At 41.7% G+C, this 23,864-nt stretch overlaps 1 protein-coding gene across 16 annotated transcripts in view; it reads left to right on the forward strand.

Moving 5' to 3' along the window:
* Positions 1 to 23,864, forward strand: part of nfasca (neurofascin homolog (chicken) a) — a 145,587-nt gene that overhangs the window by 88,661 nt on the left and 33,062 nt on the right. For 8 of the 16 annotated variants that reach the window (XM_070958894.1, XM_070958893.1, XM_070958901.1 and 5 more), the window contains 17 exons: positions 3,366 to 3,562; positions 3,754 to 3,876; positions 7,279 to 7,449; positions 7,852 to 7,899; positions 11,087 to 11,198; positions 12,048 to 12,232; positions 12,325 to 12,456; positions 12,958 to 13,101; positions 14,561 to 14,672; positions 14,843 to 15,009; positions 15,913 to 16,060; positions 16,618 to 16,742; positions 18,378 to 18,422; positions 18,954 to 19,055; positions 19,984 to 20,181; positions 23,207 to 23,277; positions 23,398 to 23,620. In XM_070958894.1, the coding sequence (XP_070814995.1) occupies positions 3,366 to 3,562; positions 3,754 to 3,876; positions 7,279 to 7,449; positions 7,852 to 7,899; positions 11,087 to 11,198; positions 12,048 to 12,232; positions 12,325 to 12,456; positions 12,958 to 13,101; positions 14,561 to 14,672; positions 14,843 to 15,009; positions 15,913 to 16,060; positions 16,618 to 16,742; positions 18,378 to 18,422; positions 18,954 to 19,055; positions 19,984 to 20,181; positions 23,207 to 23,277; positions 23,398 to 23,620 (2,303 nt within the window). The remainder of the gene's footprint in view (positions 1 to 3,365; positions 3,563 to 3,753; positions 3,877 to 7,278; positions 7,450 to 7,851; positions 7,900 to 11,086; positions 11,199 to 12,047; positions 12,233 to 12,324; positions 12,457 to 12,957; positions 13,102 to 14,560; positions 14,673 to 14,842; positions 15,010 to 15,912; positions 16,061 to 16,617; positions 16,743 to 18,377; positions 18,423 to 18,953; positions 19,056 to 19,983; positions 20,182 to 23,206; positions 23,278 to 23,397; positions 23,621 to 23,864) is intronic. The other 8 variants (XM_070958909.1, XM_070958906.1, XM_070958907.1 and 5 more) reach the window with 3 other exon arrangements.

A 23,864-nucleotide genomic window follows, 5' to 3' on the forward strand; every position in this document is an offset into this window, starting at 1 on the left:
GGCTAGCATTTCACAAGGGTTCCCCACGCATAAAAAAAACGTCAAATTTGATGCTGAGATATTCACTTTAAATTCATAATTGGGTGAAAGTTCCAAAAATGCTGCATCTCAATATCATCTTAATCAATATCATCTGCATCTCAATATCATCAATATCATCGTTTAGTCTCCAAGTCTTAGCAAAGATAACCTTGATGACATTACCATGGTTATTTTGTCTGACTTAAGGATGCCTCTCCAGAGTCGTGAGCTGGGTTCTACTCCTCATGATAGCTAAACTGTCCTCTGTGTGTCTGTGTGTAAAAATGGTGTGGCACGTAATTAAGTAAGTAGTACAGCTAAGTGTGTGGCTAAAGTTGACAAAGGTAGAATAGACTGCCACTTAATAAGAGAGTTTGAAAGATGCTGCAGGTAACCAGAGAAGCAGGCTGAAAAGCTGACAGTGGGATTGATATGTCAACTTGACAAGCTGACAGCTTGGAGACTGTATGCACCAATCAGACACAGCTGGGGAGTAAACAGGAAAATGCGGCACAGCTGAGGACAAAGCAGCTTCATCTTCTCCTTCCCACTGTGTATGACCCTACATTTACACGTAGCAGGGTATTTTGGAAAACAGATATTTTAGCCCCTCCGTTTTCAAAAATAACATCGTGCACACAGCATCGTTTTCAAAAATGTTGTTGTTTACATGAGCCCGGATAAATATGCCGTCGAGCGCATCATAACTACACCAAACTAATGGGCGTGAGTGTAAACAAGGTCGCTCACATGTTGTGACGCCTCATGTTGTGACGTTTCGGAATCTAAAACACTGTTTAACCCTGTTCACACGCCGACAAATAACCAGCGTTTTCAGAAATCTCCATTTTGGCCGGAGTTTTTAAAAATGATCGTTTTCCGTGAAAAAAACTCAGTTTGCGTGTAAACGAAAGGCTACACTAAATGTAAACAGGGTCTCACTCATTCTTTTCACTCAGGCTCATTGTCTCTCTCCATTTTCTCTTTCTTTTGCTGCCATTTGTCACCCTGGTCTGTTTGTTTTTGGTGTGTCCTTACCCTCCTGTCTCTCTCCACCCATCCCTGTCTCTCTCTGGCAGTGAATGTGCTATTCTGCCACTCTTCCCCTCTTCCCTCTGTCTGTCTGTCTGTCTGTCTGTCTGTCTGTCTGTCTGTCTGTCTGTCTGTCTGTCTGTCTGTCTGTCTGTCTCTCACACACACAATAACACATTACACCCACCCTTCCTTTTTCAATGACTCCTTACCCTTCAGTTGAATGATGTCTTATGCCAAAGCTCCTTTCCTGCCCTCTAACAACCCACAACCCTATAAACTCAGCACCTGTCAACACCTGTCTGGCTGCCATCAACAGCGTTACCCTGAGAAGTGGTCTGCTGTGCTCTGCTTTGTCTCTCTCTCTGCTACCCCCCCCCCACACACACACACTGTCCCTTCCATTAGCTCCATCACTCCATCTAATATCTGCTTTAGCTGCTGTGAACTCTCCCTGTCTTCCCCTAATTTCTTTGAACTCCACTTGTGGTTGTCAGATGCACCAAAATATCAACACAATTCACTCTCAGAAGAAGCAGCCCTGCACCCACCCACCCACACACACACACACACACACACACACACACTGGATCTCCAGTGGTTACATCACTGGGGGTATGGGGTATGACCAGCTCAGGACAGTGGTACATTGTTTATTTGGAGACAGATTGGCTTTACGTAACACACACACACACACACACACACACACACACACACACACACACACACACACACACACACACACACACACACACACACACACACAATAAGGCACTCACATCCACTCTCCCATACACATATACTGGCTCTCCCCTTCCCAGGACGGGCATTGTGCTCCAATAATGCACTCAGATGACTATTCATGCTCATGAAACATTGAACGAAAGTGATCGTTCACTTATTCACTTGCAATCAGTCTCTCACTACACACACACACACACACACACACACACACACACACACACACACACACACACACACACACACACACACACACACACACACACACACACACACACAGAGCTCTGGTCTCCAGAACTATAATAGTGACCCATTGTTCGAGGTCAGTGCTATGCTGCACCTCAGACAGGCCCAGCTCAACAGTAACTCAAAATGACAGGAAACATCCTTTTAAATCCCTGCTCATCACTAAAAATAGAGGCGAATTATGTAAGCATTTTCAGTGTTCTTCACTAATCAGGGAGCCCTCTGGAAACACCACATGGAACGGGATCAAGCTACAGTACTACTACATGCATATGGAGTGTGCGTGCTGTGGTAGATTTCTGTGCTGTTGTCGTGTGCCAGTTGAGTAATGTAAGATGGCAACCACATGACAAGCAGAAGACTCACATTTTGCGGATGTTGAAACAATTACAGCATGCATGTTAAAATGGTGAAAGCCCAGTTGGCAAAACCTCATGCCAAGATAACTTTTGCCATGCTTCTCCTGCCTCCATTTTTTCCTCTTAAACAAGTGCTGGTGTTTTTTCATGTATTTCCACATAAACATGAAACTGCATTCACTTAATATTGTTATTTAATGTCAGTAATTCGAATCATACTCTCCTCTCTTCAGCTCTGAGTTTCTTTTTAACAGAGTAAGTGTTTTCATTCACTTGTGAATTCCAGTCATTTTTACTCAGTCTACAGTTTCTCGGGCCCTGTTAAGTTATATTTACTAAAACTTTCCATGTTTCAAATTAAAATCTGACCATTAATGACAGGAATTGAGCTCCTGGGAGGGTTTCGTTGTGAAATAACTGTACAGGAAGTGTTGAGTTTCACTGAGCTTAAAATCACTTGAAAAGCAGCAAAATGGAAGCAATAGGAAAAAACGTTCTTATACCATATACATACTGCAAATACACAAAAGTGTCATGTGTACAATGGTAAATTAGAAAGAAAGGCCTGGTTGTCTCTTTACAATAATCTGTCGGTTAACTAGTTTTTGGAATGTTTTTCAAACCTTTCCCTACTTGAAAACATTCATTCATCCACCATTACAAACTTCTCCAGTTTATTTAACCTTTTTAGTTTTGGATATTTATATGTGCTGAGTTGGACGATTGGTAGTAAATGGAATTCATTTCCGTTGTGCAGGCTTGTTAACTGACTCATATAAATGTCCTGTGACTTCAGTGGTTTGTGGGGTAAGAGGACTGGTGACAAGGCAATAACAGTTGCCAGAAAAACTATGTCAAACTTTAACTGAGCATCACTTAAAGAGGACAACAGTAGAATGAACTTCAATTCCAGGGGTCAAATACAGTAGAAGGCTAACTCTTTGATTTTATTGTCACCTGGCTCAGATTCTCATGGCGAAGGAACGGGAAGTTCTTCAACATTGGGAAAGATCCCAGAGTGACGATGCGAAAACGTTCAGGAACTCTGGAGATTGGTTTCCGGAGTGGAGGACGACCAGAGGACTACGAGGGAGAGTACCAGTGTTTTGCCAGCAATGACTTCGGAGTGGCTTTGTCCAACAAAATCTTGCTCCGGGTCTCCAGTAAGAACACACAGGAACACACATTACACAATAGTTGGACATTTTTTGCACACATCATAGACTACAATCAAAGTCTTACAGTGTGTTATATTAGACAAATCCTTGTCATAAATATTTTTTTTTCTCATATTTTGCTCTCTTCTCTCCCTCTCCTCCTTGTCCACCCCCTTCTACTACCCTCCCCCATCCAGAGGCTCCTCTCTGGCCTAAAGAGGTGTTGGAGCCAGTGGTGGTGACTGAAGGCTCCCCGCTGGTTCTACTCTGTAACCCCCCACCGGGCCTGCCTCCTCCGTTCACCTTCTGGATGAACAGCGGTGAGCACCAATTACACACAAATATACAATATATATGTGGTGTGTTTCATCTGTGTGTCCTGCTGTCATCTCAGACTGGCAATGATCACCTTTTTGGCTTTCCTTATCATTATGACAGAGTTGTTGATTGCACCGTGTAATGGTTATAGAATACTGACAGGCTGGCACCATTTCTGCCTGCTGTCATGTCTCCTAATCAGTTTCAATGTTATCCTAAATGTTTTCTTCTACTCCTGCCGCCACCCTGACATCAACCCCTGGTGTAGTTACTTGTCTGTGTGGAGCAATACTCAAACTATGTTATTACTCCATATAAAATGCTAATAATTTCACTTGACCTCTTCAGTGAACATGCTCATGTCTTCCCTCATATTTCCAAAGTGGTATTGATCATTTCTTCACAGAAATGTCCAAATTAAATGTGTGTCCTGTGTTGTTGGTATTTAGGCTGTGAGGAAAACAGGAGCTAATCCACATTATTTCGCAACAGCTGCACCAACAACAGTACCACTTGGAAACACTAGATGGGCTTGAAAAATTGTCTGTTTCCACTTTAAGGTGGACTGAGAAATGTGAGCAGTATTTTTTGCTGCAGCAGTCAGTGACAACTGTACATTTAGTGATTTTACACCATGGGGGAAAAATGGTGAATTACGTCTGTTTCTTGAAAAGACTTTTGCCTCTTAACACCTGATTAGCTTGAAAGCTGACTGCGTCGTTCTCAGGGATGATATGTTTCCTTTTGTGTTTTTTAACACAACCACCTTAAATCAAGCCATTCAGCATCCACAGAGAAAAGCAATCTATGTTCTGTTTTTGCTGTCTTTACATTGTGATGCGCTAGAGGTCTTTCAGGTTATTGACACATAGGTTTTCTTTCCCTCTTTTTGAAGCAGTTTTTCTCCAGTGACCTCTAAGGGTAATGCTTTAATTTAGTCTGTTATCCCTTGTGCTCTTGTCTTGGTCAGTTTCTTTCTCTCAGCAGCTTTTAGAAGACTTTTAAGACTCAAACTGCTCTGGCGTCCTTTCTGCCCCTCTCACCTTTACACTGTATTGTCTGTCTCCCAGTCAGGTTATGCTACAGTGCTGTGTGTGACCATGTCCAACCAGAAGCTATTTTGTAGCTGTCTAAAGACACAGTAAAAGCACCTTAGTGAAACAACCATAACGCAATGAAAACAAGTAATTTATTTGTGTATTATATTGTGTATTAAGGACCACGTAATAAACATGACCTGTTTGAGAAAAACATTTCTTATTATTCTACAATTTCTCCTTCCCTCCCTCATAAGATCTCCTTCCCAGTTAAAAATGCAGCTACTGTAGTCCTTTCACCTTGTGTGAACTTTGTGAAAATGTGACACAAACACTAATATATGTTATGTAGTCTTATCATGTAGCCCACACACTGTAACATGCCAATGCAATAGGACTGCTGGCCCGGTTCCTGATTGGTCCTGGGGCACTGTCTTGATGACCATACAGCTCACATCAGTTGGTGCAGTTGCAGAGTGTCGGTGATGGTCTGACTGGACGTCTGTGTGGGTGTGCTGCAAGTTAACATTTGCCTGTAGCAACTGTAGGATGACACACCACCCGGGTTAGAGGAGGCTAACATGAGCAGACATGAACTTGAACTGAGTTGTATGTTAAAGTATATGCATCCAGCAAGCTAGTAGTTTGCCTTAAAGGTATCCTTGCTTCTAAATTTAAATTATGTTTTTAGCCTTTGATACAAGATGTGAGAGATCAGATGGTGACTCTGCTTTCTTTCATAGAACTAAAGTCATGTTACTCTATGGCTACAGAGGATGTGATTTGGATCACACATATAATGTATATCATCTTTATATGCTGTATCTAAAATACAAGCCTTTGTAGGCCTGGATAATCAAAGGGTTACGGAAGCAATCAATAAAGCACTTTCATAAACTTGTCATCATCATAGGCAGATTTTAAAAAATGCAGAAAATCCAAGCAGCAGAGGCTGATACATCCAGACTTTTAGCCCCTATGCATCAATCTCCCAAAACACTGGATTCCACTGTTCCCATAACACAGCCAGCTTTTTCATTACCCTGCCTGGCTGGTAAACATATACTCTTTCAAACTCTATGTACCCAGTTTGAAATTTAGTAAAGTAAAATATGAAGTAATGAAATAGATAACATCCATTTTCTATACCGCCTATCCCTTTCGGGGTTGCGGGGGGGCTGGAGCCTATCCCTATCGCCTATCTGTCAACAGGCGAGAGGCGGGGTACACCCTTGACTGGTTGCCAGCCGATCGCAGGGCAACATAGACACAAACAACCATTCACGCTCACACTCACACCTAGGAGGAGTCACCTATGAACCTAATGAGCATGTTTTTGGTCTGTGGGAGGAAGCCAGAGTGGCCGGAGAGAATCCAAGCATGCACGGGAAGAACATGCAAACTTCACACAGAAAGGCCCCGCCCGGGGATCGAACCTGCAACCTTCTTGCTGTGAGGCACGGGCACTACCTGCTGCGCCACCATGCAGCTGAAAGAGATAACATGCAAAATACAAATATCCAAATACAATTTCACACTTGCAAATCCTTAAATGGCTGCATGGTTGTGCAGCAGGTAGTGTGCATGCCTCACAGCAAGAAGGTCACTGGTTTGATTCTCAGGTTGGGAGGCCTCTAAAAACTAAAAAAAACTTAATTTTTTGCCCTGCGATTGGCTGGCGACCGGTCCAGGGTGTACCCTGCCTCTCGCCCATTGACAGCCGAGATAGGCTCCGGCCCCCCCGCGACCCCAAAAGGGATAAGCGGCATAGAAAATGGATGGATGGATGGAAATCCTTAAATGCAAAATACATTACAAAAAACGTTACAAAAAATGTACAAAATGCAAGAGTACAGACAATAGCCAATCATGCTGTGAAATCTGTGCATCTGTCCTTGCTTAGATCATGGAGCAGAAAACATCTGCAGATTCCAAACTTGTACCTACATGGTCCTCATTCAGTTATGATCAGGTTCAACATTTCTGAATAATTTCCTCATAATACCCTGAAAGGTTTCTGGAAAGAAATAATGCAGTTCATGCTCAGAGACTTAAACTTTAGGATTAATTTTTAACATTAAATCTGCAAATCCATATATATTCGACTTCTGGAAAATTAATTGCTAATGGTAATGTGCAACTAGTAGATCTGTTGCAGATTTAATTTTTAACATTAAATCTGCAAATCCATATATATTCGACTTCTGGAAAATTAATTGCTAATGGTAATGTGCAACTAGTAGCAGTTACAATGCTAGTAGTTTCTGTTAGCTACAGTACAAATCAAATGTGTCAGTGTGATTTCATTCCCTCTCTCTCTTTTCCTTTTTCCATGTCTTCTGTCCTCCCCTCCCCTTCCCTCTCCAGCTATGACTCCAATCCCTCAGGATAAGAGAGTGTCCATGGGTCTGAATGGAGACCTGTACTTCTCCAACGTTTTGGCCAAAGATGCTCACACTGACTACAGCTGCAACGCTCGCTTCCTCTTCACACACACCATCCAACAGAAGAACCCCTTCACACTCAAAGTTCTGACCAGTAAGTAGACAACACATAGATTAGACATTACATTACACAAATATTTGAGTTAATGTAGTCATTTATCAAACGGGAGGCAGTAACCGCAGTAACTGTGAATGAACTGTGTGGTACTGTTCTCTCTCCATTTCTGCTTTACATGCTTTGATTGCCCACCAATCCAACCCAAATGGAAGATGACATATCTCCATCTAGAGGTGATGTCATGACATGACATGAGATGCATGAAACCATAACCTTTATTGATATTTCCTCAGGTTTCTGCAGATCAGAGAAGACAATTAAATGTGTGATCTTAAGATAATGTAAAATCTTTTCTTTCAGCTTTGTTCGATGTTTGGCAAGACTCTGAGTATGTGTTTGTGTGGACTGATGAGCCACTGTGTGTGCCTGTGTTTTCAGAGGAGCCGTATAATGACACATCTTACAATACCACTGACCCCTACGGTGGTGAGTCACTTATTGTCAGGACAGCTCTACTTCCTGTCCACCTCCAAAGTCATGCCCCACAGTAACATGGCCAGCACACTAACCTGCCAGCTCAGTGACGCTCAAGTCATCTACTGACCCCAGACTGACCTTAGAAACAAATGTAATCTAACTTCTTTCTGTAGGTGTAGAATTCAATGTGTGGCTTCCTGTGGAAAAGTGAATGTGTTCTTTGAATGCAGCTACACAAAAGACTGCACACCCAAACACAAGAAAAGCAATCTCGTGTTTTGCAGTCCAGTGCAGTGAAGAATACACAGACTTGAAATTTAAAAACTATTCGCAAGTGAGCGTTGTAGCAGATGGAAATCTTTAAAACTTCTGAGGCTCCTCACAACTTCACGAGGAATGGTTTACACAGTTGTTTTTATGGTGGATGCAGATTTTCTTTACTAAAGCTGTTGGAATTATGTGTCTAAATGCAGCATGTTTAAGAAGCTAGATCAAAATTGTTTTTTGCTTGTTTCCATCAGAGTAAAATGTGTCAAACCCTCTTGACCATCTTGGCACCTGGCAACTCTCCATGAATCTCCTAATATAACTGACAGAAAATAGAAAGAATTTAATCCAAAATGTGGCAGAATCCAAATTTTCCTAGTCAACCAGTGTACTGTCAGTCAGCTATTCATTACTTCCAATAAAAAACAAACCAACGTCTTTCTTTCACTTAGATACACTCACACAGTAGGAATAAGTATTCATCTCATTTAGTCTCTTATCCTCTTTTTCCACCTTTCATTAAGTGTTAAATGATCACACGTTATGACTAAACATACAGTGATTAACACACAAATTACCCTTAATTCAAGTATACTGCACACAGTGAATTGAATCTGTATATTCATCATGGCATCCATCTATTGAATGATCCCATAGCTGGAGGGAACAGATCAGCCAAAGTGGCAGCATATGTGCTATTTGCCGAGCTGGGGGGGGGGGGGGGGCAGTGAAGCCTGGGGGGTACATGGGCTCTGTCCCTAAGGGAGAAGATGCTCCTTGTGACAGACCAGACTGGCTCTGAAGCCCAGTGGGACTGAAGATACCGGTGAGGCTCCAGCACTGAGGAGTATTAGGTCACATGATGAATATTCAGTCTGCATTCATGCTGTGGTCATTAATAGTCATGTATGTATGGAAATAAGGTTAGCTGCCTACAACCTCTGCTTGAAACATTTCTGTGTGAGTGTGGGGAGATGGAAAGGTTGTTGAAATGCTCACCCGCGACCACTCAAACACACACTCACACACACATTAGCTACTTTATGAACGTGCACAGAATCACAACACAAAAATCACAACTCTGTCTTTTTTTGTGGATGGGAGTGGCTCTAAAGCTGCAGTGCATCCAGAGAACCCTTGCAAGCATCATCAGCAGGGTATTTGCCCTGTTTGCCATGTTTCCAGGCTGCTCACTGCATCGCCATAGATCCTACTGTAGCACTTCGGCAGTTGTTACCACTAACCCTCAATGCTGCAATTCTTTTGCTGTGTGTTTCCTGCTCTTCTTGTCCTTCTCTCAGTGTCACTAACAATAACAGATCTTTCTCACCCACTCGTGTTTGTTTACCGGCCACTGGAGAAGCTAAGTGCTAACAGATGCTTTAATCCCATAAAGATCTGCATCACAAAGGAGCGGAATGCTAATTTAACCCCACTCACTTCTTAGCAGGCTGTAGCTCTTTGCTGACTGGTTTTTATGTTCACAGTGTTATTTGTATTAGGATTGGATCAGAGTGGAAGTGAGTGTAGAAGTCTAAGTAATGATCAAAGATTCAGTCATTTCGAAAGTATCAGTTCAATAAGTGCTGTAGTAGCAAACAGTTATCAGTTATCATTTGTAATGCTGTACTTGAAGATGCTGGTAGGGTTTAAGTTGAAGCACTTAAAGCAGTTGAAGAGTCAGTTAATTTAAACACTGAAATGTCTGTGAAATGAATGCACTTCAAATGCAGTTGAAGTTTAAGCTGTGTACACAGTTGAATTATCAGTTTGTCTGTATCATTGAAAGTAGTTGAACTAAGCTTGTAAGTAAATCCAGAAAGCAATAGAATTGTTATTTAAATTAAGTTGTAAAACATTTACTTGGTAAAACTTGAACAGTACAATAGCTGTTTAAAAAGGTTTGTCTTGTGTGACAAGCTTGAGTAGAAAAAATTGGATGTTGTTGGTAAAATACTACTTGACACTGATCTTTCAGGAGTATTGTTCATGTGAAAGTAAGAAAAGATGTCTGACTCTTCCCTGTAATGAAACTACATGCCTGATTTAAATGCCACATACGTTTGGGTGTTTTAGTATGCTACCAAAGACAGCACTTGGCAGTTTGATCACATCCCAGACTGCTGAACCGTCTGTTTGATTCATTTACGCTCAAATGTTTTATTCACAGTTTGTGTTCAAAAGGTTGTTTCAACCAATTCAAGCAGGACTGATGCTGAACTACCCATCAATTTTATAAAAGCACCACTATGTTTAGCATGGACTTTAAGATAGATCTTTAACATCGCTCCTTCCTCCCAGTCATTGAACTCCATGTGTGGATCATAAAAGGCCTTACAACCTCAAATCCAACTCCAAAGAACACCAAGGTTTTCTTCTAAAGCATGTAGTTTTGACAAGGCAACTATTTACAATGTTGCTGTGGTGTAATGCTTAAGTCAAGCCTCATGGGAAGGTTTATCATGAGATTGAAGACTAATGCCTTCAACTACTGTATATGATCTTACTGCAGTTTGATGTAAACTAATCTCATTACAGCAGGGAAACCTTCATGTTTTATCAGCTGCTTCCTTAAGGTTTTAATGCCAATCTTTTCCATCTCTGTTCCCTTGGCAACATAAAGCAAGATCACTGACCCTGTTGCTGTTTCTGCCTCTCTTAATGTCTTCCTGTGAGAGAAGCCAGAGGGTGTTAAACCCATTTACAGGCTGCTTTGGCCTCGCAACAGACTGCAGTGAGAGCTAAAGCCTGGCCGAGATGGAACACAGCCACAAGGAAATGATCAGAATAATAGTGTTAAATTTATGTGGTGCTGCCTACAAAGAGGATGTTTAGTTCCTTGTAGGAAGTGAGTCATAGTACAAAGATAAATTGCAGCGCTCCAGTGTGTGTGTGTGTGTAATAACCCCTCCTTGTCCTTCGTCTGCAGGCCGTAAAGTAGCAGAGTCCACACCAACCTTCCTTTCACCTCCAGGGACTGAGAGTTCTAAAATGGTGCTACGAGATGAACAACTGCTGCTGGAGTGTATTGCTGCTGGACTGTGAGCTCACACACGCGTACACATACACGCGTACACACACACACACGCGTACACACACACACACACACACACATACACACACACACACACACACACACACACACACACACACACACTCAAGATGAAATATTAATTGTGGTGAGTACTGCTAGGATATTGCAGAAAATAGACTATATGTCATTTCAAAGGGCCTTTCATTAAACTTCCTTAATGTGACGTTTTTCTGGGTGAAACTGAAAATGAAAGTGAGGATTTAATGAAATTGTGTCAGAGATTGTGTTAGAGATTTCATTTGTCCAAAAGTGAGCATGACGCAGTGAGTCTCCAGAGAATCACAGCATAGAGGACTGTTTGTCCCCACCATACCTCCCTCACCTGTCTTCTTAAATCAGGTGGACGAAGGAAAAATGAATACATTTGACCACAATCACAGCCATTTGTAACTGTAAATACAGATTTTACTAACTGTTACAAGCATTTGACCCATTCGCTCTGCTAGCCACTATGAACCACAAGGTAACACAAGGGTAGGCTTGTCAGCCCAAATCACATTTCACAGGACATTCACCAGAGTGCACAATGGATCGCAGGAAGACAGAGAGGGATTTAGATTTTTAAATATATATTTGAAATATACTTGAGAGACATTAGCAAAACCAATTAACATTTAACAACAAATATACACAGGATAAGACAAACTTGGAGAACAAGCTTTTTATTTCTCTGTGTACCTGCAGTTTTCCTGCTGAAACAACTAAATACAAACAAATGACAGTAACACTATGAGGATACTGAGTCTGCCATTTACAAATTCATGCTCCCTCATGTCTCTCTGTCCTTCCCTTGCAGTCCGACACCCACCATCAAGTGGTTTAAGAAGGGTGGGGACCTTCCAGGGCGGAAAGTGAAGTTTGAGAACTACAACAAGACCCTGAAGATCATCAATGTGTCAGAGGAGGATGCTGGGGAGTATGTATGCATGGCCAACAATCATTTAGGCAGCATACGCCACTCCATCTTTGTTCAGGTCAAAGGTGAGGAAGTTCCTGTGTGTGTTTATGCAAATATATGAGCTTGTGTTTGTAGGTGAGTCAATCAGGCTAACCTGACTTCTCGTGTTCCTCAGCGGCTCCTTATTGGCTGGACAAACCTACAAACTTGGTGCTAGCTCCAGATGAGAACGGGCGCCTGGTGTGTCGGGCCAACGGCAACCCGAAACCTAACATCCAGTGGCTGATCAACGGACAGCCTGTAGACAGTACGTATCGTTAATGGATTTCTTTCTTTCTTTCTTTCTTTCTTTCTTTCTTTCTTTCTTTCTTTCTTTCTTTCTTTCTTTCGCTAACAAGTGTGTCATCTTAAATTCAGGACAAAATCATTTTTAACTTCAAGTAAATTTACTTGCAATTTACTTGCAATGACCACAATTGATATACTGTATATAGTTTACTGAGAGGTTTTCTACACTTCTACAGTTCAGTGGTTATTGGGAAAATTCTTTTACCCTAACTGCTGCCTCTGTGCAGGCTGCACATTCCTCTATTATAACACTTAACATTATAAGATCACCAGCTGTAGGCTATAATATCTCCATGACTGTCATGGGGGGGGTTAGGGAATGTACCGATCATCTTAAAATGAATCACTGCGATGATTTCATTTTCCTTATTATTATTATAATTTTTCTGTGTTTCTAAACATTATTTTCATCATGTCTCCCTCCTCTTTCCTCAATTCTTTTTCCTCTCCTTGACCCCAGGTGCCCCTCCTAGCCTCAGCAGACAGGTCTTGGGCGACACCATCATCTTTCGCTCAGTGCAGATGGGAAGCAGTGCTGTCTACCAGTGCAACGCCTCCAACGAGCATGGCTATCTGCTGGCCAATGCCTTCGTCAGCGTCCTCGGTGAGACACATAAGGAGGTTGATGTTAAACTGTAAATAGGCCAGTAACTAACTGGGCTGGGAGTGTTATGCCTCACTGTTTATGCCTTAGTTTCCTTCTTAACCCATTTGTGAAGCCCTTAAAACTTTGTGAAAATATGTATATTAGGACTGTGTTGCATGCATACTGATGGTGTTTGTTACGTAGGCTATATACACCAGCATCACCACTGTGACCTGAGCTTTTGATTTTTCATAAATGCTTGTCATCAAAGAAAGCTGTTACTGCTTGCTTGCTTTTCCACTCATCCATACACATTCGTCATTGTGAAAGTCTACTCTCCTGACACTTGACTAGATTTTGTGTGATCAGGTTTTGACTGCGCTGAGTGACAAACTTACAAACTACTTTTTAATCCACATATACACTGCATGTGTACTTATACTTGCCTTGCTCTCATGTATATTTCTAGTAGTAACAATCATTTAAAACTATTTCCCCACAGAGCAATAGCTAGTAAGCCTCTGTTTATGCATCTACATCTACGGTACATCTCTGTATTGAACATCAACAGATTAAACTCTTAGCAATCTTTCCATCTTACTCTGTTTAACAAAGCAGAGATACATATTCTAAGATGTCTTCCTTTAATGTTCATGAACTGCTATTCAACTGTTCAGTTCAAATTTCCATCCATCCATTATCTATAGTTGATTACAGTTAAGCCAAATCTAATGGGCTTTTTTCACAGAAGATAGTTTGACATACAACAGTGTGAAATGCACAGATTTAAATAACCAATTAATAATGGCTGAATTCCAGGTTCCTGATATTGTTTATGCTGACTCACTGTCACACTATTGTGTTTTATTGGGAAACTTGAAAAGTTCGATAAAAGAGTCATTATGGATGTTATTAGTAAAACCTGTGCTTTTTCGATTAAACTGCCAACACCATGATATTTCACATGATGGCACGGTGGCTCAAGTGGTAACACTGTCGCCTCACAGCTAGAAGGTCCCCGGTTCGAATCTCGCTGTGGGCTGGGCGTGTCCTCCACCATGCCTTGGTGCCTGCTGCTTGAGGAAAAATAAGGGGCCTTTCTGTGTGGAGTTTGCATGTTCTCCCCGTGCTCACCTGGGGTATCCTCCATAAAAATACCCCCACTAAAAACATGCAAGAGGATCACCACCTGACCAATGGTGACAAATGAGAGTTGGGTCCCCGGGCGCTGGTCGACTGGCAGCCCACCACTCCTGGTCTGCCGTGGAGGAAGGACTGACCATGGATGGGTCAAATAGCGGGATGGAATTTCACATATGCATGGCGTGTGCAGTTTCCTCCTCAACTGCATGTTGTGTATTAAAAATATGACGGATAAAGGAAATTCTTCTTCTTCTTCTAAAGTACTCTGTGACATGCAGAGTTTTTGTAAGTGATGAAGTGGTTAAGTTGTGATCCATTCTTTTTCTCTTTGTAGACATGCCTCCAAGGATGCTGGGCCTCAAAAACCAGTTGATTAAAGTCATTGAGAACAATCGCACCTTCCTGGATTGTCCCTTCTTTGGTTCTCCTCTGCCGGAGCTACGCTGGTGAGCATCTAATGGTTTTTTTGTTGACTTCAATCCAAAAATACTGGTTTGGCATCATCCTCTGAAAAACCTCATCCAGGTGTCTTTGAGCAAGTCACTGAATTCATAAACCTATACCTTATTGTTTTTTCAGATTTTTACCAATGTCCATATGTTTTCTATGTGTGCAGGTTTAAGAACGGACAGGGCAGTGGGCTGGATGGCGGTCAATACCGTGTTTACATCAATGGAACCCTAGAGATCAAACGGGCCCGATCAGAGGACGAGGGCACCTACACCTGTGTGGCTAACAGCATCCTGGGCACAGCCGAGAACCAGGTCCTCCTGGAGGTCAAAGGTCAGACACAGACTCATATGAGCCATCTTGTTGTGATTCAGTGTCCAAACTCACAATGAACCTGAAAACTTAGCATCGATAAATGAGATGTTGATATGACATCATTCTGTAACCATGTAACATGGCATTGCGTGCAGCCTTCATGTGCCACAATTAACTCCAGCAGGGTTTCTGACTTTTTCCATGGATTCTCACTGCCAGAATTGTGTGTTACAGATGAAATATGTGAAATATGAAATGATTTCCTTTTCATGTGCCATACAGCCTGCACTGCGTGATTACTTTCAGATCTCATGTGCCTTCAATTAAATTGCCTCATCAGTTTACTGAGAGTTATATTTCTATTCAGCCTGCATACACTGTCAACATATCCATCCTGGCATTCAGAGTAGAACTAAGCTGAAAAACATTTAAAACAGGTGAACTAATCTGCCAAGGTGCTGAGATAACTTTTCATTTTACATTTCAGCTTTTTAATTCAAATGGCAAGTACAGATCCTCGTATTTAAAAAACCTATATTTCGGAAGATGAACCTCACCTTTCCCAGTTCAGGAATTGGGATGTTTGGGATGCACAGAAGGTGTACAGAAGAGGTTAGGGTGCATGAGTGGAAGTGCAAAGCACAGGCCATTCCATTTTCGAAAGAGATTTGCTGTTGTTTAAGGACATAATTTTTAGAAGATTGAGCCATGGTGGTCAATTGAAAGACAGATTTACGCAGCTTTGCAGTGATATTGAAGTGTATTGTCTGAGCTTTTTGAAAAGGAGTGAGTTACATCCAACTCTACCGTGTCAGTCATGAGACACACTTTGACCTTTCACTAATTTCCCAGATGCACCGAAATGTGCCAGTTCATGTAGTGTGTGCATGTGTGTTCCTCTTCAACCTCTCTGCAACTCAGAACGGACTCGTATAGTTCGAGTCCCAGAGCACCAGTCAGCCATCAGGGGCTCCACGGCTCGCTTTGACTGTGTGGTGAAGTCTGATCCCAGCCTGCCCATCACTGTGGCCTGGACCAAGGATGACAAGCCTCTCTACTTGGGATGGAGGTAACAGCACCTACACTGACCCTAAAACATTTGTGATGTTCCCAGCCTGCATCTGTCAAAATATCAAAACCATGTCGCAAACCCCCCTATCCAAAAAAACAAAAGAAGAAAAATACTTCCTTAAATTCCTTCATAGTTGTCTTTTAGTTAATTCTCACATACAGTGGGAACACCTATTGCATGAATAAATGTCTGTTTTGAATCCTTCCTTTTCTTCTATTATACATGGTGGGCTATGCTATATGGCAGGCTAATATAAGTCCTTTCATTTTTGAAACATTGATATATTTAGAGTCAACCATAAGAAAGATTGCTTTATGGCACAAAATAGAAATGTATCTTCTTCTTGTATACATGGTTAGTATACATATATAGTAGGATAAATATGAGTCAAATACGCATCTCCAAAAGATCATCTGAAATTTTCAGATTAGGAAAATAATCATATTAACACTGATGTAATAAATATGGCATACAAATGAGCAGCTCCAAAAGAGACAGTCAACTTGAAATGTTGATGTATAACAACTAATGTTTTCTGTCTGTTCATCACCCAGGCTGAAGAAAGATGAGGAGTCGCTGAACATCCCCAATGTGAATGAAGGCGATGAGGGAACATACACCTGCACTGTTAAATCTGAGATAGACCAGGACTCAGCCTCAGCCCGCCTTACTGTGTTAGGTACACTCACATACAGAAAAGTGCTGGAGCAAGACTGTCTCTGACCCCATTATGTCCCAGTATCTTGTTGAATTCAAAATAAGTGATCACACAGTTTCAGCCGATGTATTTTGCACATAAAACCTTTTCCTCTAAGGAAACATCTTCCTGCAGCTGTCAGTTAAATGTAGTAAAGTAAAAGTTACTATATTCCCATTTGAAATATTGTGAAGGAAAAGTTGTAAGTTTCTGAACATTGAAATACTCAAGTAAACTACTAGCACTTCAAAATATAACTTTTTTCCTTCTCTTGATCACACAGTCAAGAGAGTGTATTGCTGCTGGACTGTGAGCTCACACACGCGTACACATACACGCGTACACACACACACACGCGTACACACACACACACGCGTACACACACACACACACACACACACACACACACACACACACACACACACACACACACACACACACACACACACACACTCTTTTTGTTGGTACATTACATTTTCTTATTTAGATAACCTGTAGATATTTAATGTAAATGTCTTTCTTGACATTTCAGCTCTGTGCCTTCAAATGGAAATCATGCATGTTTTATTGTTGCTGCACTTTGCTAAACTGCTTACTCTTACTGATTCAACAGTTTGCATGCAGTGGATCTAGATATGATAGTGTGGTGTAGAAAGTGCTGTAGAGGAGCTAAACTGTAGACCCAGGCTGTATTCACAACTGCCTACTATACAAGCAGTACATCCTAATTTGGACAAAATGTAACATGTAGTATGCAGTATGCAAACAAAAGTAAAATCTGCAGAATGCCAAAAAGAGCCACATACTGTACTGACTTCTCCAGTATGCAATCCAGTTTGATTGAAGAAGGATAACAGAGATAACATTATGCTTCCAAAGCAACAGAAATACCAAGTGGACGAGCTCTCGTTACATTTGCAGCGTAATGCTAAGTAATGCTACAAAACACTGGTGAATAGGGTGTGGTCTCAGTCACCAGATGAGAGATGAGGTGTTACTCATCTCTCAGGTAAATGTTCATCTTTGAGAAAATCAGGACAATCCACATTTATAATTTCTCTTTTTAAGAGCATAAGTGGATGCTACACAGTCGTGGTGGTTTGCCATTAGCTGTGTTGTTGTTTATAGCTGCTTTCCAAAACCAGAAGCCAGCTAAGTCTGGCCTAGCAGACTACAAAATAAATCGATTTAACATTTTCATTCTGCATAGTGTCATGAATTTGTGGAAATATGTAGTAGGCGTTTCTGAATACAGTCTCAGTTTGAGCATCCTGTGTAAGCATTGCTTTGACATTTGAGACTTTTGCATTAATGACAGTGAGTCACAGAAATAAGCCACTGTTATTTGCTTAGGATAAAAACCAGACCTAGGGTTTACTTTAATTACTTTAAATACTGGCTCACACTCAGCGTCTCAAATATGACCATCAGTGCAAAAGTCTAAAATGTAAATATGATGATTACATGATTGTAGTTAGCGAAGCTGACTAACATTAATACAGCGTGTACTATATGACATGTTAATCGTTGTGGTCCCTTGCTGTTGACTGGCTGCTAGACTAACCTGCAAACTCTAACCTTTATACCCACTTCCTGGTCCTTGACCCTGCCCCACAGAGGAAGCCTCCCTCAACCCCTCAGTGTCTAGTGCCTTGCCTCCAGGTAACACACAGCTCGGGTGGAAATCTTTTTTAATCTATCTTTTTCTTTTTCTTTTCCTCTCTTGGTTGTTCTTCCTGTTTATTTTGAATTCATATTTTTTATTTTTTGTTCTCTGCTTCTGTCTCAACTTGTGCCTCTCTTGTATTATAATGTTTATATTAAAACACTGTTATAGTGGATATTATTTTATTACGTATCAAAGATGATTTTTTTCTTCATATGTGTTTGAGATAAGATACTGTTTTTATTACAGAATGGATTTTTGGATGCATGCAACACAATCCATCCTGTCAAGTCATTACTAAGTTTTTTGTTGGCGAGTTAAACCCAGGGGGGGTTTCAAAACATCAACAGTGATCTGAATTTAGGAGTGTATCTCAACCTGACTGAAGGACTGATTATGAGAATAAATGCACCTTGCACAGTATGAATGACGTGTTTTGCAGCATGCCTATTTTGTATGTGTCTGCTTGTAAAGGAGAGAATGTGCTTGCCATTTCTAAAATGTGATTATCTCCTCATTCTCTGCAGACCGTCCAGACCCTCCCATGGATCTGGATCTATCGGACCCAGCTGCCCGCAGTGTCCGCCTCACCTGGATCCCTGGAAATGACCACAGGAGCCCAATCACACGTCAGTATACACATGCTCTCCCCACCTGTATTCTCTGGCCTCCCCTGGACATCTCAGAAAGCTTAAATTGCACTTTATTGTCCCATTTCAAAACCATGTGTCATGTTAGAAGCACACTCTGAGCTATGCTTGTGTAGAACAGGTTCAGCTTCCATTCATCTCTTTGTGTTCTCACATAACAGTAGTGTTGATCCTGTTGTGCAACTAAAGGAGAGCTAGAAACATGAAGTGGTAGAGTTTGTCTTAAGTCAACAAGCTGAGGAAATAAATGATAATGTAGTGATGCTGAAATAGATATCCATCCAATTTCTATGCCGCTTATCCCTTTCGGGGTTGCGGGGGGGCTGGAGCCTATCTCAGCTGCAGGGCAGCACGCTCACGCTCACACCTAGGGGCAATTTAGAGTCACCAATTAACCTAATGAGCATGTTTTTGGTCTGTGGGAGGAAGCCGGAGTACCTGGAGAGAACCCACGCATGCACGGGAAGAACATGCAAACTTCACACAGAAAGGCCCGACCCAGGAATTGAACCAGTGACCTTGTTGCTGTGAGGCAAGCGCACTACTTGCTGCGCCACCATGCAGCCCTGAAATAGAAATACTCATTAAAATGTACCTCATTTGTTCAGTAATGAGGCCACAATTATAATCCATCAGGGAGATATTATTTGGGGACATATTCCTCATGAAATGTTAATTAGAATCTGTACTTATTGTAGAGTTTGTAAAATTAATGTGTCTGAGTTAAGAGGAGATGAGGGCATGAAATGACATTATATTGTAATACATGAAGCCACTATTGCAGGTGGTCCATCACAGGAACAAGAGCTGACCGAGAGAACCTTGAAAACCTGCTGAACACTTTGAATTTCCTCGCTGCAACAGTAAGTGGTCTGCCTTTTCTCAAGCAATTTGTGTGTCTCTCCAGAGTTCCTGGTCCAGTTTGAGGAGGACCGATGGGAGCCGGGAAGGTGGCAGAACCTGTCCACTTACCCCGGAGACCTCAACTCAGTCATCCTGCAGCTCGCCCCCTATGTCAACTACCAGTTCAGGGTCATTGCCATCAACTCAGTGGGCCAGAGTCAGCCCAGCCGACCGTCGCCACGATACAAGACCAGCGGAGCTGGTGAGGAGCACTCTTTTCTATTATTGGTTCAATATGTTTCAGCCTACTGCACATGAAAAATAGGATTTTACTCATTACAGTTTTTCTCAGTTGCTTTGGTGCGTTTCTCACAACAGTCTTTACATTTGCAAAACAGTTAGTTCAACCTCCACAACATTTTGTCGTTGGTGCACATCATAGTCTCAGTTTCTTGTTCATTTCGTCAAATTGCCAATGCTTTTGGACATGTATCGACCGCTTTCATACAACTCTCTGCTTTTTACAACATTTCCCTGTGCTTATGTCATGTCAGTCAAAATGAACTATACTTGTGTACGCTGAATAGTCATACCCTATGAAACTAATAGTCCTAATTTCATTGTTTGAGTCATTACATTCAAAAATGTTGAACATGTTGTCAAAATTTGTCCAGCAAAAATCTATAGCTTATTGTAATCTTTTTCCCAGAAAATGTCTCCTATATTGGACAATTGTTTTCAGGTGAATCTCAGCTTTCAATGATGAGAAGGTGTGTGAAGCATTAGTTGCAACCAATGATAAGCCACCTCTCCACAGACACTCAGCTGAATCCTATGGACCCCCAATTTACAAGCATGTATAAACCAAGCAGGACATAGTGTGTACCTCTATTGCAGTACTGAAGAAATGGAAGAACTGGAAGGTCAGTTTCACAGAGGAAGGGTGAGGATGCGGGGAGGAAGAGGTGGAAGAGGAAGAGGAAGAGGACAAAACAGAGGAAGAAGAGGTCAACACAGGCAGATTCCAGATGAAATCCGGGCAACACTTATAGATCATATTGTCAATCATGGCCTCACAATGGCTGAGGCCGGTCGAGTGAATTCAGTGAATTCCATCATTCAAACACTTCGTCGGGAGAGCAGGTAAATATCTGCACTGCACTACTGCCATTGTGTCATACATGAGGCTGCAGTGGGAAAATACTGTAATACTTTCTGCAGTATTTTTTACATTTGGATTTACAGCTTTACAGCATCACAGATTTGTAATGTACTGTAATGTTACAGTAAAGATGTTTGCCATGTTTATTCTAATCTTACCCTGCACTACATAGGGTTACCAGACAACCTCGCAGAGGTGGAAGAGGGCCCCTTTTTACTCCACAGCAAGAAGAAGCCATTTGCGCGAGAGAGATGAGAGATTCAAACTGCTGTTATCGAGGATGACGGCATCTTTGGGAGTATTGAATCCGTTTCAATCTCTACGATTGACGAGTGCTCAGGAGGAATGAAATGAGCATGAAACAATTGTACAAAGTGCCATTTGACTGGAACAGCGACAGAGTGAAAGAGCTCCGTCACCAGTATGTACAGGTAAAGCATGTTACAGTATATGCATACTGTAATATTCACTGCTGTAAACCATGGACTTTGCGTAATGTCATGCACTAAACTTACTTTTGTTTTTTCTCTCTCTTTTTTTCTCTTCTGTGATAAAGAGTGTACTGGAGCTGGAGGCCAGAGAACCACTGCACACATTTATATACCTTGATGAGGCAGGTTTCAATCTGGCAAAAGGTAGAAGGCGTGGAAGGAATCGAATTGGACAGCGAGCAACCATTGATGTCCCAGGGCAACGAGGAGGCAATATTACCATGTGTGCAGCCATTTCAGAAAACGGCGTCCACAGCCATATCCCCCGTGTTGGTCCATACAACACACAACATCTGCTGACTTTTTTAGACACTCTTTACAGGGATATAATCCCTGAGAATGAGAGGGGCCTGACAGGAGACCATCTCAGCAAGTATGTTGTTGTCTGGGATAATGTGCGTTTTCACCACTCACACATGGTCACACAGTGGTTTGCAGCACATGACAGGATGCTGGTCGTGTACCTCCCCCCCACTCACCATTCCTGAACCCAATTGAAGAGTTCTTCTCTTCCTGGAGGTGGAAGGTATATGACCATCATCCGCATACCCAAATGGCCTTGCTAGCAGCCATGGATGCAGCATGTGATGACATCACAGCCGAGTCCTGCAGAGGGTGGATTCGCCACTCGAGGAGATACTTTCCTCACTGTATTGCCAGAGATGATATTCGTTGCGATGTGGATGAAAACATGTGGCCAAACAGAGAGGAACGTCTGGATGTGAATGTCTGATTTGAATTACTGTTTGTATTTTCAGTTCAATGTATCTGTGTTTAGGTTTTTTGTTCTCTTTTGCACTGCATTACTGTATAATTGCAAAGAGCATATCCAGTAAAAATGTGAAACACAACTCTGGTGTCTTGTACTCAGTTATACATTTAGTGAGGTAACTTTACTGTGGTTTCCAAATAGCTGTGTGAATACAACAAGAGTGTTGTCTTGAGCATTTTCAGGTATGTCACCAAAATCTTACTTTTTTTTTTTTTGCATTGGAACACATTTAAAGAGTAAACGGTCCTAATGAAAACATGACCAAACCATATGACTGTCTTGAACATAAACAATGGTGTCAGGACTTCTCATTCCGATGACACTGACACTTTGACTGACATGAATACTTGCTTTTGAGGAATGAACTATCCATTTTGAGTAAGTGACATGCTTTTGCCGGTTAACCACTAGATTTTGAGCAAGTGACACGCTTTTGCAGGTTGACCACTAGGTTTTGAGCAAATGATGCACTTTTGCAGGTTAACCACTAGGTTCTGCAGTTTGCACTAACTGTTTTGAGAAATGCACTAACTATTATGCAAATGTAAAGACTGTTGTGAGAAAAGCACCAAAGCGACTGAGAAAAACTGTAAGTGCTTCAGCTCCAAACTACCTTTAAAAAGACATTATTTAAAAAACAATATGTTGTTAAATAGTTTATAAGAATATTTCTGACCTGTGAAGGGACAGGTGTTTGATTTTGAAATAAAACTGGGCCAGTGTTTGAGAATAAGCAGAAGAACATATTCTAGAAGGCACAAGCCAAGCCAAGACAGCCTCAGGTTAGAAATCTGTACCTGTGGACAGAGCCTGCTGGAGTTGACTTTTTTGATGTAAGTGCTCTTTGTTATGTTAAAACAAGCCCCAGATGCCATTCCCAGAGGTCTTCGAGGATGGGGCTCCAAAAAGGACAATATGGAGATTACTTGGGAGGTAAGACGCATACATGGCACTTCTGTTTCCTCAGAAGATGAGAAAACATTTTAAAATGACATTCATTTGACAAAATACATTCTGTTATCTGAAGAAAGTAAAGTATGTTTTTGTTTCCAGCCTCTGCTTGATCTGGAGAGAAATGGCCCTAACCTGCACTACAACGTGTTTTGGAGACGAAAGGATTTGGGACATGAGTGGAATAATGTGACCACAATGGGGTCAAAACATGTCGTCCAGAACACAGAAACCTATGTGCCTTATGAGATCAAAATCCAGGCCAGGAATGAGTTTGGACAAGGGCCTGAGTCCAATGTGGTCACAGGATACTCTGGGGAGGACAGTAAGTGGACACACACTCCCCTGGGATGGTTGAATTGGACTTGGTTGTAGAAACTTGAAAATTTGTCACCTCTCATCCATGGGGCTTCTTCAGTTCTAACTGTCTGGTCCCAGGTTTGTCACCTCTCTGAGGTGCTTATCACGGTCATTGAAACTGCTCATTTGCGCTCGTGTATAAATGACAAACTGAAAATCTTCACAGACATAGATACACTCGAGATATCAGTCTGTGAAAGTACCAACAT

The sequence above is a fragment of the Chaetodon trifascialis genome, chromosome 3 (assembly GCF_039877785.1).
Source record: "Chaetodon trifascialis isolate fChaTrf1 chromosome 3, fChaTrf1.hap1, whole genome shotgun sequence".
NCBI classification, from domain to species: domain Eukaryota; kingdom Metazoa; phylum Chordata; class Actinopteri; order Chaetodontiformes; family Chaetodontidae; genus Chaetodon; species Chaetodon trifascialis.